The sequence below is a fragment of the Tiliqua scincoides genome, chromosome 8, assembly GCF_035046505.1.
Source record: "Tiliqua scincoides isolate rTilSci1 chromosome 8, rTilSci1.hap2, whole genome shotgun sequence".
NCBI lineage: Eukaryota > Metazoa > Chordata > Lepidosauria > Squamata > Scincidae > Tiliqua > Tiliqua scincoides.
In genome coordinates, this window is record NC_089828.1 from 50894019 (window position 1) to 50911098 (window position 17080).

Here is a 17080-nt window from a genome sequence, read left to right on the forward strand (position 1 = left end):
CCGGGCCTTGCTGGGTTTCAAAGTAGCTCTCGAGCCAAAAAAGTGTGAGCACCCCTGTGATAAGCAGTTTCTTGAAAGCAGCAGTATAGACAGCTTAGGGATCACAGCTGAATGGAAGCAACATAAGCAGCACATCCTTGCAAGGAGCAGGGTGTGCTACCTGGAGCCCATGATCGTGAACACCTGTGAAACAGCAAGGCTGGGTTACGGGATTGTGGTGAGTCCACAGCTCAGCCGAGTACACCATCCAGTAGTTTGTCAATATGGGAAGGACCGCAGCTCAGTGGTAAAATGCCCTAGGTTCAATCCTTGGCATCTCCAGGTCAGGCTTGGAAAGTCCACTGACTGAAACTCTGGACAGCTCTTGTTACTCAGTGCAGACAATACCGGGCTAGATAGACCAAGGGTCTGACTTGGGATACTGCAACATTTGTTCAGACTGGCTGAACTTCCAACCACCCAAGATTCAAAGACATGTACCGAACCTTGGTAAGCGCTGATGTCCATGAGAAAGGCAGTATCAAAATACTTCAGGCCTAAAAAGAACATATTTTTGAACTGAATGTTATAGCATCTTCATCTGGATTTCACATCTTCCTCCTCCTCCTCTTTTCATGAGCTCCTCCTTTCTTTTCAGAGCTTTCCAGCACTGACATAAGGGCAATGCAGCTCCGAGATAAGGGAACAAACATTCCCTTACTTTGAGGAGGCCTCTGTGAGTAACACCCAACTGCAGGATGCAGCACATGACCCATTGGCTGGAAAGCACTGACGTAAGGGGTTAGGAGTGTGCCCCAAGTCCTTGTGACACTTCTATATGGAAAAAAATAATTTTACATGAGTCCATACAGCAAGTGCTGTAATGAAGATATAATAATGCAGGATAAAGACTTACCTTTTGTTGCAGTGCAGGTCATATATAGGTGTTTTGAACTGTATGGATTTGACCATTTCACCTGTTCGCAGAGAATGGAGGTCTACGCAACAGTAAGGAGGGCTGGTGCTGGAAAAAGAAATGTGAGTTCAGCTGTTTAGAATGTATCAATGGGCCAAATCAGATGATTCAACAAACTATTGTTTGTTAGACTGTAAACAAAGCAAGACAAGGTGTCAAGCCCATGCACCTTCTTCCCTTCTCTCCCCTTCTTCATGCAGAGCTGTGATACAAGAATCCTAGTTAGTTAAATCACAACTCCAGCTGAACCCAGGAGCTGTGTGGCTTTATTGTGGTTTATGCACCAGGATATGAAACCAATCTTGATTTCATATCCTAGTTCATAAACTGCAGTTAAACCACACACAACTCTGGGTTCTGCTGACCCATGGAGTTGTGATTCAACTAACAAAAATCCATCAGAGTCAAGTACACGAGGGGAGGAGAAAAAGTGAAAAGGGGAGCTCACAGGTGACATCACAGTAAAAGATGTGGACTGTCTTTGATCACTGAGTTTAGCAAGTCAGGCTGAAACTATGCACTACAGGGAGCACATTGAAAGCAGCCTCCCAGAATACCTATCCCCCCCCCCCCCCGGTAAAAGCATAATAACGTTCACAGTGCAAATGATCTTCTTGATCCACACAAATAGCAGTCAAGCAAGTGGAGTGGGGAATTTTGCAACACAATGACATCACTACATACATTTTACTTTACTAGATATGAGCTAGAGAAGACGGCACACAGGGCTGTTAGTTTCCTCAGTGCTCCCACCACTTCTGCAACATCTAATTTCAGCCTCAGTGTTTTGACACACAGACGCCAGGATATTGGGTGGCCAAGAACCTTGAGAATTCACTGCAAAACACACACGTTGCAGTAATGGATATTCACATCATACATTCAGCTGAAAAGCTGAAACAAACAGCTGCTCGTGTCATCCGAGTACCAAGAACCCATGGCCATTTTAACAGACTCTCTTATTTGTTTTAACAACAAAAATTCATATGTAGCACGTGCCACTTTTATCATTTCAATATAAATAAGGCACTCCAGCTGTTCCTTCATAAAAAGCCAGATTTCTTTCAACAGAAAGAGTGTAGAAGTGCTACACAAGAGGCTAAAGGGATAGGAGTGGGCGCCATTTTTCAAGGCAGGAAGCTGCTTTGATCTGGCAGCTTCTTCCTGAGACACCTTTTTATTCTCCTCCCTGGCATCTACCAAGAGTGCAACAAAAGGCTGGCTGTTTCCAAGTTCAGCACATAGGAAAGTACACAAAATGTACAGCTGTGTAAACAGGTTATGCTACAAATTCATTTTTAAAAGGAACATTAGAAAATAGGCGCTCCCTGCAGTTCACGCAGGCAGGAAATGAGGTAGCAAAACAGCCGACCACATCAAATTGCAGGAGAGTGCATAGGAAACACAGGACTGAATGTTCCCAACATTTGGCATTCAGGAGGTACACTGACACTGAATATGGAAGTTCCCCTTAGTTATCATGGTTAATAGATGTTGCAAGACCTCCAAGTATATTGGAACAGCCTCCCAGAATACCTTTACAATGCTTCCTTCAAATTTTTAAAATCCACCTTTTCTTTGAAGCCTTTGGCAACATGCCTCAGGGCCCAATCCTATCCTACTTTCCAGTGCCGATGCAGTCGCAATGCCATCCTGAGGTAAGGGAACAAACATTCTCCTACCTTGAGGTGGCCTCCATGGCTGCCCTCCCTCCACAGAATGCATTGTGCGCCAGCTGCATCAGTGCTTGATAGAAGGTGAAAATGTGATAGGATTGGGCCCATAGTCGCCATTCCCCACTATAGCTAAGCTACAGACACCAACACAAATGCTTCTCCTGTTTAGTCCTGCTTCCTCTGTCACTGTTCCCTGCCTCCATCCCATGTCCCTTTGTCTGATGTCAACATCAAGAACATAAGCCCTCCAGGACAAGGTTCTACCTTCTGATTCCATGTAAAGTACCATGGACGCTGATGGTGCGATAAGCTGCAACTAATCCTTTCTCAAAAGCATCTAAACTACTGGCCATCCTCTCAATTTGGGGGAGCGAGTTTCATGAACAATGTGTTGTGTGAAATTTTATGTACTGAGGGTCACTAGCTTGGGTGGTTTTTAAAAAGGAGAGTGAGAAACCAATATATTCAAACTCTGATGCCTGCCAGTATGGAAGGAAACAGGGAAGAAAAACCACAGTCCACTAATACCTTTGTTTGCTCCAGTTCTCTTCTATGATATTTAGCAGATTTGTCCAAAACTGTGCAGGAGCACAGAAAGGGAAGGGGGAGGAGTATTTGTTTAAAAGGGAAATTTACCAATAATGTGAATACATCACAAAGATACAGAACAGCAGAAACGTTTTAAACCTACCACAAATTGTGAGGGGCAAGGAAACACTTATTTTTTTAATCAGAAAAAGGTGTTCAATCTTAGACATGTGCTACTAAAACTAACCCTTCTGGGAGAAAGAAGCAGTCGTTGTTTGGAAACAGGAGGGTAACTCTTTGTCCTGAACTTCCCAAGAAGAGATCTCGAGAACGAAATTCAACTGAAATTAAGATGCACTTTACCTTGTAGAAGCTATGCTGAGCATGACGGGCTGGACTGCTTTCAAGCTACTCTGCTTTCTTTTAGTGCAGAGCTCCACTTTACAAACACCAGACAGCTGCTGCAAACAGCTGCCGTAAGCAGAGCTTCCCCTCCCATAGTATCTTGTTTAGTAATAATAAGCATCTGTATAGCACTTTCTGAGTGTGCAAAACTGTTCACATGTACAGTATTATCTTGATGTAGTCCTTTCAATAATATCCTAAGCCAGGGGTTTTGGTCTCCTGAGTACTTTACACCTCTAAACAGAGTCTGAGGGAGCAATGCCAGTGCACGTGTGGAGCCCTGGGTAGCCTCAGAATGCTAGCGCATGCGCAGAGTGGCACAATGCCGAGCAGATGGTGGCCACTACCGTACGCTCATGGAGCCGTGAAGGGGCCTCAAGGAGCCCCAGGTCTCCTAGGAGCACATTTTTAGAAATGCTGCTCTAAGCTAAGTAATGATCTCCATATTATAGATGGGCAAGACCAAGGATGAGAGGCTTACCTAAGGTCCCTTATTGAGTTCACGCAGAGACAAGATTCAAACCAGGAAAGTTCTGATTTGCAGTTCTCTCTCTCTCTCTCTCTCTCTTAGCAGTTATGTCACCCCTTTTATCCTGATGTCACTACTATGTGTATTTCCCCATCATCACCCTGCATCACTGGTTGCTGCTGGAATTCACATACACACACCCTGTTTGACACCAAGGGGAGAAGACTTCAAAAGGTGCAGAGAAGTCCATTTATTGACCAATGCATTTTTCAGTATCATCACTCCTTCTCATGGTTTATTCTAATCACTGCCGGCATCAGATTAGCAGACGTCCATGGCATGGGAAAGCTCTGCCTGCTTAAACCCCGCTGCATTTACCAGTAATAAGTGATGGGTAAAGATTGCTCTTCCTGCCCTTCCCATCAGCCAGAACAAGCAACCTGTAGAAACCCTATAACTATGCAGGGCCTCTGATCCCATTTGTAGGTTAGGATGTGTTGAGTGTAACAACTGCACAAACCTCTCAGTCAAGGCTTATTCTACCAGACTGGGGGTGTCTGAGGTTGGCCTGGCAAGTCTTCTGATCAGCACTGACCCTTGGCCACTGCCTGGCCGATTCCTAATGCAACCCTTGACTCAGGTTCAGCTCTTTCAAGAACAACCATCCACCTTATTACCTGGAAATAACTCATTTGAGAGAGAGAACTGAAAGGTGCAGATCCCAAAGAGGAGTTAAAATTCTCAGAAACTCACTGGTCCACAAAGCCTGGGGGGGGGGGGTAAAGGGGGTAATCTGTATCCAGGACCAGGGTTAGAAAGATCCCAGGATTCAAAGGAGGGAGCACCAAAATTTTCTATCTCACCTGGACTTGCTGCCTGCAGAGGATATTGGGGGCACTACCAAGGGCACGCAGTGGTGGCTGCTGCCACAAGCCATATGTGCCAGGCTGAGGAATGTATACATGACGCTCCTTAACACAGCCTCAAATCTGGGAGGAAACTGGCTTGCTACAGTAGCTCTTTGGCTTGTGTATCCGCTTACCATGAAGGAGTTTATAGGAGCTCAGGGACACAGCTGTGAGGCTACAGCTGCTGCAGAGGGGTTTTTTTGGTACACACTGGACACCTTCCATTCTTTGTGAACCTAAATATGATGATGCTAATTTTCTCAATGCTTTTCTATATTTAAAAGATCTTACAGAAACTTAGGAGTGTGTTTGGTTTTCCATATTGGGCAGGTAGACCTGGGCTCCGCATCAGGAAGCAGACCTGGGCTCCAAAGACTATTCTAGCCAACACCACCTTCCCCCACCTTGTTTCCCCCCCCCCATTCCAGTCTGCCCACCCCCATCATCACCCTCCTCTGCTCTTTTGCCCCTTCCCCCTTTGAGGAAGGGGCCCAAAAGAAACTTTGCATCCTCTGATAAAATTCCTCTCAGAGGCCCTACTGGTCCAACTGTCTTCTGTATATCTTTGAGGTCTCCTCTCCATTTGTTCTTGCATTTTGCATCTTCCATTATTTCTCCTGTTGCCTCAGAGACTCTAACACAGAGTGAGTAATATACAGATGACTCTAGACCAGGGTAGGGCAGAAGGTCTATCATGGTCTTCTGGTCGATCTGTAGTGGACTGGCACTTCAAATGCTCAGTAGGTAACATGCAGGTTTAAAAACAAACTGGCCTTAGATGAATAACTTAGTCACCTGTATAGCATTTCTACACTTTAATTCATTGCCTCTGCTTGGCAGTTGTAGTTTTGTGTTAAAATCTTTAATCTATAGTAATTCAGATGTATATGCAGATTACCCCAGTAAATGGCTCCTGGTGTGCAGCAGGTGATCAGCTCAACTTTCTAATCCACTATTTTTCACCTAGCTCTGTAAATGAACCTCAGGATTCTAGTACAACACCAAGTAGATCTTGCCAGCCTGAACTCTGCATGTCCCAGCCTACACAGAGGGCCAAGTAAGCATTGGGGGTGTGGGTGGGCAATGAACTGTGGAGGTGAAGGCATGAACAACCTCACTTGTTCCAATCCGTTCTCTGTTTATTCTTTGGAATTAAAGGGAGCCCCAAGGATACCCAAAATCCTAGAGTTGGGTCTGCCATTTACCAGAGCCACAGATGTACTAGCATGTTAACCAAGCAAGACTGGCCTGTGCCTCAAGGACTAGACAATCCAAGCAAAAGTGAAAAAAAATAATCCTAAATGAAGGTTAATGGGCTGGACAGGCAGAACATGGCATGAATCATGCAGTAAGGCCATTGCATATTTTATTTGATCAACTGTAATGTTTGAACCTGGCCGGTCTCCACCAGCCAGACAGGAAATCATACAGTTATGCAGCTATCTGGGGCTCTGAGACAGCTACCGGTCTGTGTTGCCAGGATGACAGTGAGGAACGCATGGTTCTAAGGCATGCTTGAAAATGGTAAGAGGAAAAAATTATTGGCCAGGACATCAGTTGGTTCAGGGATGGCTGAGCCTCAGCATCTGGGTCTTTAAGATCCCAGACTCATGGATGTTTAAAAAAAAACAAAACACATGAGAAAGTACTTTTAAAAATCCTCTGAAAAGAACAAGGAAACTAGCACTAGTATTAGGAGACACTGCATGTGATTAAATGCTCAGTTTTTTCTCCTATTTTTCTTTAATTTTGGACACTTCTAATCCCCCAGAAGCTGCTGTACAGGTGCAGCAGCCCAAACCTGCTGGAGCATTCTTCTGCAAGCTTTTGCCCTTTCTCCATGAAACTCTGCCCTTTCCTTTGAAACTCCATCACTAGCAAGCTCATGTCTTTGTAGATGAGGGTCCTTTTTTCCTGTCTGGAACAGTCACTCTTCCTCCAGGATTGGCAGGCATTTGCAAATGGGGAAGCAAATCTTGTGTGTCTGGGTAAAAAGCAGTAGGATGGAGAAGCCAGGTGGGTTCCACTCTTCCAATCAGGTAACTTGATGACATCATCAGACCTAGGGTTTTTTTAGGTTCAAGCACAGGGTGCTTTCCTGCTGGTGGGCTGCAAGAACTTTAGCTCTGGGACACAGCTTGCACCCACCTACTTTACAGTAAGTGCAAGGATCCAAGGATTCCTTGGATGGATGTAGTAGCCAGTGTTAGGAACTATAAAATTATCCAGATGCTTTACATAATTTTATTTTGCTTTTGTTGCCTTTTCACTCCAGAATAGCTTGCAAACTTCTATGGGTTAGCAAAGTGAGAGGCTGGGGGGGGGGGATAGGGTGACCAGCTACAACAGAGTGCCTATACCTTTAACCAGTGGGTCCCAAACTTTTACAGCTGGCAGTTCCCTTGACTCAGCCATTAATTGTGGCTCCTCATTAGGGTACAATCCTATACAATGAATAGCGCAGTGGATTTTTCACAAAGATTCCGTGCCTCCTCTGGCTGGTTTCTGCAGCTGCCTGCAGAACTATGGCTCACAGTTTGGGAACCACTGCATAGAAGAGGGAATTTTGACAGGTGCAGCTTTCTTAACCCTTCCACACTGAACTGCTCTGTCAAAATTCCCTCTTCTCTACAATGGTTAAAAGTACAGGCACTATATTCCTCCATTGTATCTGGTGGAGCTTGTGGATTATATTCCTGAATAGGATCTCAATTCCATCTGCTGGGTGTTAGATTACTGTATCCATGTGATCACACTCTGCTCTGTGTCCATCTAGCAAAGTCAGGCATTTCCTATCAGTCTGCTCGTACTTTTTCTATTCATCCTTTTTTTCCCCCTTGTGTTTAATAGTTTAATTTTAGACTTAATATACTACAGGTGGGACCTTGGTATCCACTGATTTGACTCACCACTGATACAGGGGTCCACATTTAAATGACTTGCAACAAAGAAAAAAAGGACCAAAATCCAATTTCCTACCTTTGTGCTGTTAAACTGCACTAATTGCAAGCTTCCCAGATTTAAAGATAGCATTTAAAGACTCACTTCCAGGTTTCTAGCTCTTACATTGTTGCCCCAAAATGCATCAGTTCAGATGCTATACTGCATTCACCCACCAGATGGAGGTGAATAATGGAATCTAATGGAAAAATTTCACTCCGTTAGATTCCAATATTCACCCCACCGAGTGACTGAATGCGGGGTATAGTGTCTATATACTCGGTATCCACTAATTTTTTTTTAATCCACTAAGAGTTCCAGAACAAAACTCCAGTGGATAACAAGACACAACCTGTAGTTACATTTTAAATCTTTGCCTGCCTGGTCCTTGTTCTTGGGTTCAGTGGATTGTCGTATCTCTTTGTTATGCAGATGCTACTGTGAGTTTGATTTGTAATAAGTCAGGCTGACCCCAGGAGTCCAGTTTTTTTTCCTAGGCGGGTTATTTTTCCAACCCCATTCAGCCTCCTTCTACCTGGTCTCTGTAGTCTGGGATGGTGGTAGCAGATAAAAACTACTGAGGTTCACCTCCACTCAGCAGACAGTCCAGTAAAAAGGAAAGTGGGGAGCAGGAAAAGGGACATGCATGCTAACCTCTAGATGCTACTCTGCTTGGTCAGGCTGCCTTCCCTGGGAAACAGTGCCAGAAAATTATTACTAACTTGATATTTTCTGTGAGAAATGTGAGCATTTTCCATTAGCCATTAAGAATGCTCCCTCAAGAATTACCACTGAGGGCCAAACTAAACGAGGCAGGTGATGGGGCAGCCATTTTATTCGCATATCTTCTCTGTCCACAAAGCAGGGCAGGGGTCTATTTTCTTTTGTACATGGCATGGAGTATGTGGGTAGAAGAGGAGCGAAACCCTGCCCTCCCTGCTGCCACTTCAGATCATTTTCTCATCAGCTCAGCTCAGCTCACTACTGGTATCAGAGCAAGGCTGATAGAAAAACACTTTCCAAGTGGCACCTGGAAACTTTTGGGTCAGATAGAGGCCTGAAGCATTCTTAGTGGTATAAACCACCCCCTTCTGTGAACTGTTAATGCATTTCACACTCTACAATGGAAGAATCATTCAGGATATCTGGATAGATTCACAGAATCTATTAATGCCAGAAAGATATTTATTGCATATATTAAAAAAAAGAAATGGTCCTCAAACACACAACTAGCATGCAGGAGGAAAAAAAAGTTAAATCAAAGTTAAAAAGACACTTTGATTGCAAACCCTATCTGGCAAGGACTGCAGTTAACCCAGTTATTCAAAAGAGCTGAAAACCCACAATTGTGAGGCTGACATCCCACATCTTTCGCCCTTCTGAAAAAAAGCAAAAAGAAAAGAAAAACAAAGATCTCAGAACACATAAAAATTAGCAACATCAAAAGACATCATATTCTAAGACAAAGAGTCAGAGACATTCACAAATGTCTGATCTGCTTTTAATTTTAAAAACAAAACCCGAAAGTAACCAATTAAACCAGACTTTAATTTGCTCCATGTATAAACCTGTTGTGCCCTCAAACAACCAGAACTGCTTTTGCTACCTTCAGTGCAATTCATATACCCTAGCCTAGCTTATGTTATTAAGGGATAATATCCAAGGAAGAGGATAGAACTGCAGTGTTGTAATAATGGAAGAGAGTGGCTCATAAGATATTAGTAGACAAATGGATAAAAGACAACCCATGTCCTGCAAAAAGCAAAGGTGGTTCATTGTGCACAGAAATTCTCTAAAGATAGTTTTCTGTTTTCCAAAATATCCTATGAAGGCTTCATAGTATAATTCCAAGATAATTCTCAAAATTACCCCTATTTTCTAGTTCTGCACAAGCAAAGATCTTCTTAAATGGGAAAGAACTGCTTGCAAATAGCAGCTACTTTCTACCAAGTCAGAACTGTGGTCCATCTAGTTTGGTATTGTCCACTGATAGGCAGAAACTTACCAGGGCTCCAGACAAGGTCTCTCCCAACCCTAACCTAGAGATGCCATCAAATTTTGAACCTGCAACCTTCCATATGCAAAGCATGTGCTCCGCAACGGAACTATAGTCTTTCCTTGCATAAAACAAAGAGAAGCTTGCAACAGAACAGATGATTTTGGTATTGGAACAACTGCGGGGGAGTGGACAGGGGAATGAATAAAGAATACTAGATCAGGCTCTTGGGATGGCCATGGTAGCAAAATGGTAAAGAGCCAACCACAGAAGCAATGCCCAGGCTTTTGGCTTCTGCCGAATATGGGTGGCGTTTCTATAAACTACGTTCTTACCAGCAAATATGTGTATATACTGTCTACAATTTGAGCTTTCTAACTCATTTAGAAGTATCTCAACCATTTGGCATAAGGGTAATCTGTTGTATGATTTTGTTTCATTGTTGTAATGCTGTGTTTTTTTATTATTGCTGCTTTCTAGGCAGCTTGAAGCGATTACTGCTGGAAGAGCAGTTTGCAGGACAGTAATAAGCACGACATGCCTTTTTCCTTTGCTGTATTTCTCTTCCTATGCATTCAGTTCAAAATTGCTTTTCAGTACGCCACCTTTCTCAGAATATCTCAAACAGATTTTTGTAATAAAAAAAACTCAGTTTAAAAAACACATGCTTCCCCCTCCACAAATATATACACTGTATAACATATACAGAAAACACATGTTTTTTCACATCTTGTGTGAAACTGGTTCTGTTTTGAAACAAAGAGTCAAACCAGTTCTTAAATTTAATCTACTTCAGGTTCAACCACAGTTCATCTTGAAAGCATAACTTCATGCTTGTTTTTTCCCCAAAAAGAAAGGATCTGATATATACAGAAAACATGCAATAAATACCTTCAAGTTTAGAGTCCGTTCCCTTAATTCACTATCATCCAGAATACCAAAAGTGTAAGGTACTAAGTCTGACATTTCATTCACATGACATCCTATACTAGAAAAGTCTGAATGCCCATTCTACGCTGAAAGCTAAAATTTGGAGTTCACACATAACACAAGAGCAATTAGAAGAGTCTGGAACTCACAATTATTGGCTGGCACAAGCCATTCTAACATGCAGCTAAAATAGTGAGAGTTCCAATACCCCTTCACTTATTTGAATGCACTGTATTCATAGCTCAATGGCAGAGCACCTGCTCTGCACTCAGAAGGTGACAGGCTCAATCCCTGACAATTCTGAATAGTGCTGATTCCTGTTTGACACCCTGGAGAGCTGCTGCCAGTCAGTGTAAATACTGACCAAGATGGACCATTGATCTGATTCTGGTTCAACAGCAGCAGACAGCATCATCTCTCTCTCTCTCTCTCAGTGTACACGATGGCCACTTTCTGAGACATGTGGCACCATATCTCAATGAAGTGTAAAAGGCAACACAAACTGGCATTTCAGTCATGGCTTGCCTCAAGAAATCAGCACAAGCCCTGCATTCCACTCCAGAGATGTAAATCACGTGTGTCCAGATGCTGCCATCATCCCACCACATTTTGCATTACTTGTAGTTAGATAAATGATTTTGTCTAAGAGATTACAAAAATATATTATTGGTTTATGAATGTCCATATCTCTCAGAAAACTTCATCTTAGATCCATGATATCCCATTCTCACCTGCCTTTCAAGGACTGACTGCATTCTGAGCTTTAAATTAGATGAAAGGTATTCAACATGACGTTATATAGATGGTTGGTGGAAAGAAGGTCAGAATCAAAGTTTAATCCAGCAAATAAAGTTGTTTTTTTAACCACAGGATTTTTGGCATAAATCTTGATTTTGTCCAAAGATAATAAAACAAGATTTCAACAAGAGTTTTTCTCACTGAAGTGCACATCACCTCTCTAGTTCAACCTCCTAGAGACAAAGTTTCCCACACTCAAGCTGAATAGATTCCCCCACCACTGATGCAGTGGCACCAAAATGGCTATAGCTGCATCTTATGGGGGGGGCAGTTGTGGTGGTCTCCTCTGAATAAGGGAATAAGATAAGATAACATAAGAACAGCCCCACTGGATCAGGCCATAGGCCCATCTAGTCCAGCTTCCTGTATCTCACAGCGGCCCACCAAATGCCCCAGGGAGCACACCAGATAACAAGAGACCTCATCCTGGTGCCCTCCCCTACATCTGGCATTCTGACTTAACCCATTCCTAAAATCAGGAGGTTGCGCATACACATCATGGGTTGTACCCCATAATGGATTTTTCCTCCAGAAACTCGTCCAATCCCCTTTTAAAGGCGTCTAGGCTAGACGCCAGCACCACATCCTGTGGCAAGGAGTTCCACAGACCGACCACACGCTGAGTAAAGAAATATTTTCTTTTGTCCGTCCTAACCCGCCCAACACTCAATTTTAGTGGATGTCCCCTGGTTCTGGTATTATGTGAGAGTGTAAAGAGCATCTCCCTATCCACTCTGTCCATTCCCTGCATAATTTTGTATGTCTCAATCATGTCCCCCCTCAAGCGTCTCTTTTCTAGGCTGAAGAGGCCCAAACGCCGTAGCCTTTCCTCATAAGGAAGGTGCCCCAGCCCCGTAATCATCTTAGTTGCTCTCTTTTGCAGCTTTTCCATTTCCACTATGTCTTTTTTGAGATGCGGCGACCAGAACTGGACACAATACTCCAGGTGTGGCCTTACCATCGATTTGTACAACGGCATTATAATACTAACCGTTTTGTTCTCAATACCCTTCCTAATGATCCCAAAAGGAGAATAATCATTCTCTTACCTGGGGGTAAGCCCCCATGGTATAGGGGAGTCTACTCTGACATGTGCTAGCTAAATAGCTGGTGCAGATCTGCATGGACCCGTGCCACAAGATTGGGTCCAGGAAGAATCAGGATTTGGTAGCTGTCATTGCAAAATGAAGTTGAATCTGTTCAGTATCATTGGCACTTTCCACTGGAATGTCATTGGACTGGCAAGTACTTTGGGGTCAGGCCAGGTGATGACTGATATCTGGGCAGTACAGAGGGGAATCTGGTGGCACCCTCCTCAAACAAGCAGTAGTCCATATTAAGGGAGAGCAGAAGGTCTCAGAGCTTTGTATTGGTTAGATTTATTTATTTAGCATATGGCATATAATACATGGACTTATATATCAATTAGACTAGATCAAATGTCAATGTCCAGTTCGTCCAGCCATTCAAGGACAGAGTTACCTTCATTGAAAAGGTCAGACCATGGGCTAGTATACGCCCTCAGTTTGCAGCCAAGCACAATGTGGTATATGGTTTGGCGGGAGAACCTGCAATCACACTGTGGGGTAGATACTAGTCCCTATTTAAATACTGAGTCCTGACTAACACCATATAGAGTATGGATCCTGTTCAAAGTTTTCCAGCTCTGGCGAGGTAAGTCGAAACCTGGCAACTTAAGTATCACCCGATTCCTTGAAACCTGACAGTCAACAAGGATTCTGGACTGTGGTAGAAGTATCCTAAATGAAAATGCCTTCAGTCACCTCCTTTGAGCAACAGAACAAGTTGCCCAAGCAGCAGAAGCCAATTCCTGAATTCGCTTCCAGGACCATGGCACTTGACAGTGGTTCATATTTTTCTGCTCATATTTTAGTGTCACACATGGATAAAGGAAAAAAAAACCTGAAAAAGGCATTATCCCCTGGAGCTGGCTACCTGAATCAACTATTTCACTTAAATTCATAGTAAAGGTAATAAGCAGGAAGAAGTAGGTGTAATGAAGCCAGGTGTAAAAGGAGAGGGGTGTTATGCTCACCCATTTCTCTTTCTTACCCAGCCCCTGAACCAGATGGAAAGTCAACCTCAGGGGAGTCACAAGCCTGCTGTTCCACTTACCAAATGCCCTGTGCCAACTTTCTTTGCATCTTTAACCAATCCCTCTTTACAAAAAATCCCTGCCTATGAAAAGCAAGCATGTGAGGGAGAAATGCCAAAATAAATAAAACCTTCCAAACTGACATGCTAGTTTACCATGTGTGAGGAATTCTGGATATGGGGAAGCATCTAGGTATCTGATCTGATCTACTCTATGGTAGAGTACATAATTGACCTGCATAAGTCCTAAGTTCATTCTCTGACATGTCCAGTTAAAAGGTGATGGGAAAGAAACCATGAAGAGTTGCTGCCTGAGCAACAACTAGTGGGCTGACTAGTGGGCTGATTCATAAAATAAAGCAGCTTCCTATGATCCTTCACCTCCATTCTGTAGTGGTACAGTCCTCCCAGGAGGACTGTCCCATGTGCTTTTGGAATGCCTGAATCAGCTATCAGCAGTTTTAGAGACTGCAAGTTTTGGCTTTTCAACAGGAATGCACAAAGAACATCCATGATTTCCAGAGGGAAATTTAGCTGGCTCAGGAAGTTTAGCTCATGTCTCCCAAGAACAATTGAGGGTGGGCTTGTGGTTGAGTGTGGGATGAGACACCCTGATCAGTTCCTCTGCAAAGACCCCTATAGGGTGAAAACAAGAAATCCAACACAATGTAACTTGCTGTCAGCCAATCAGAAAAAGAATTATAGCTCATCCTGTAAATAAACTTCCCACCATAACAGAGACACGAAAGGAACCCTTGAAGAAACCTCTACTTAACATTCTAGACGGGATGAAAACAACATGCACCAAACAAACAAGATTGCATTCTGCACATCAAGGGAGACAACCACACGCCACAGAGTTTAATAGAAAGTTATGGGTTTGCTGAAAAGTTTGCAGGACTAAATGCTGGCTCCAGCTCATCCCAAAAGACTTCTATCGGCAGCCAAACTTTTACCAAGCAAGCACAGACGGCAAAACGCAGTAATTTTGCAGAGCCACTTAAAGACATTAAGAGACCCAGCTGGCCCACTTCTTGTGGAGTCTGCCAAAGCACAAAACTGCAAATCAATTTTTTTTTAATGCTTCATTTGTTGGACTTCAGCATAATTTTTTTAAAAGACCATTATTTCTGGTCAGGGATATTTGAAAAATGTATTTAGAAGACTAGGAAGGTTAATAAAGATTCCTACTGGGTGACTGCATTAGAAACATGTTTGTGTACTTTGGGAGGGGTGGAGGCAGGAGAGCCACAGCAGGGAGATGACAGTTGCTGAAATTATTCTTTTATTCTGCCACAAGAACAAGACAAACAGGAGCATTTGGATGTATAAAATCTGATATGGAAGGGCATGGGGCAGGCTAACTATAACATTAGACCAAACAAATTGTCTCAGAAACTGCTTAAGATAAAATTAAGATTCACAGGCGTGTCTGGTGCACGAAGAATCTCAAAGGTCAGGGAAAATTGTGAAAAGCCCCTGACTTAGAAAGTCCCTCTGCAATCATACAACTCCTTATGTGTCTTGGACTTGGATTATTAAATTTTATATTAAGCAAAAAGATACCACAAGTTTAAATTTTTCACACCCTTGCCTTAGCAATGTTCAAACTTTCTGCCTTTTCACCAAGTTGTGAAAGAACCCACACATACTGCATGGCATTCTGGGGTATGTTCTACGGTGCATGCTTAAATCATGTGGGGGTTTCTGACCACACATGAACCAAACCACACTCTCAGCACTTTCTTGGGACTGTACACATCAGGGGAAGATGGCAAGCAAGCTGCTTTTTCAGAAACGTTTGTCCACCACATCTGACCTTTTCACTGAACAATTCATGATAGTCTTCCAAGGAATCCCACAATTTTCTAGAACACAACTAGAAAATTTACTAGCTTTGGTGACGAATAGATGCACTATTGTAGCACGAAATGGATGGAGAACAAAGTACTGCCCAGGTCCCAAAGAGGCCTACGCAGATGTTAGTGAAGATGCAGCCCCCAGTTCTCCTCCTGATAATGACTTTTTCCATTAAAAAAAGAACTCAAAATAAGATCGCGTGCTGTAATAAGATGTCACAGCCTCAGAACTCACCAGAAACAAAAGCCAAACTCCCAGAAGACCTCCTGGAGGAGGCCAAGGCTACCTACAGCTCCTTCTGTCACCAGGAACGTTGACTACATCAAGAACTACCAGAGACCAGGTGAGATTGCTATACATGCCTGTATACCCCGAAAAGCTCTGTTCCCAATGCCTGCCTCCCTGCCTCTATCACATACACACACCTCTGAGAAGTAGGCTAGGCTGAGAGTGTGTCAAACTCTCACTCTACGCTCACTCAGGAAGCTTTGTGGCTGAGGGGAGAATTTGAGCTGGGGTCTACTTTGGTCCTACTCAAACCGCTACTATACCCATACAGGCTCTCTGTCTGCCTGTCCTGAGCAATTGGGGCGAAATCAGAAAGAAATTCTATGCACCAATCATGATCTATCCCTTCAATGTTGACTAGCTTGAAAGAAAAGGCTATTTTGCACAGTATATAAGTTCTTTTTTTTTTTTTTTTACCTTGCACAACAGATTCAAATGCATGGAAGAAAGAGACAGTTCCAATTAGAAAAGTGGAGAGGAAGAAGGGCTCTCAAGTCTCCGTCATATTGATTTATAACAGCTATTCTGAAGGCAGACAAACACACACAGATGCAAACAATTACACTATTTTTGTAGGCAACAAGTGAGGTGGGTGGTAACTGAGAACATTTTGGGGGAAAAAACCCTGTCACAATATTCCAGGGGCTGTTCCCCCCCTTCCCCGTTAAGTAACCCTCATCACACAACAAACGTTGGCCACATCAGAGACCTTCCAGAGCCTGAAGGGCTGCTTTGATTCCAGACTGCTCTGGGCATTAGCAGGGACGTAATTAGGGTAAAAAGTTCAACCGCAGTTCCATGTCTGCAGAGCTGCCAGAAATAAGATTTCCTCTCATTTACTGGTTTCTACTGTACCCTGCTCACACACTCTCCCCCCCCCCAAGAAAGCCCATATTGGAAACACATTTATTTAGGTGAAAATTGTTCCTCTTCTAATTAACTTGATAGTGTTTACATTATTTAATAATTTTAAGTGTTTTTTTAATAAATAAGAGTGGCCTTTGGACAAGCACTGATTGCCCTTCTGATAGTCTTTGGAATTGTCTTCCCCATTCAACCCCTAGATAGCCATCCTTCCTAAAAAGGCCACTGCAAGTGGCAGGTGGGGTTATCTAGCCAACTGTGCATTGTCAAACTGATGCTTTGCTTTCATTTTCCAAGGCAGATGGAAGGGCCAGACAAACAGTATGTCATGAAGGAAAATGTTAGTTC

The 17080-nt window shown here is 43.2% G+C and overlaps 1 protein-coding gene across 4 annotated transcripts in view; it reads right to left on the reverse strand.

The window, feature by feature from the left end:
- Positions 1-17080, reverse strand: part of BCAS3 (BCAS3 microtubule associated cell migration factor) — a 544854-nt gene that overhangs the window by 470309 nt on the left and 57465 nt on the right. For all 4 annotated transcript variants that reach the window (XM_066634858.1, XM_066634857.1, XM_066634860.1 and 1 more), the window contains exon 8: positions 896-1003. In XM_066634858.1, coding sequence (XP_066490955.1) covers positions 896-1003 — 108 coding nt within the window. The remainder of the gene's footprint in view (positions 1-895; positions 1004-17080) is intronic.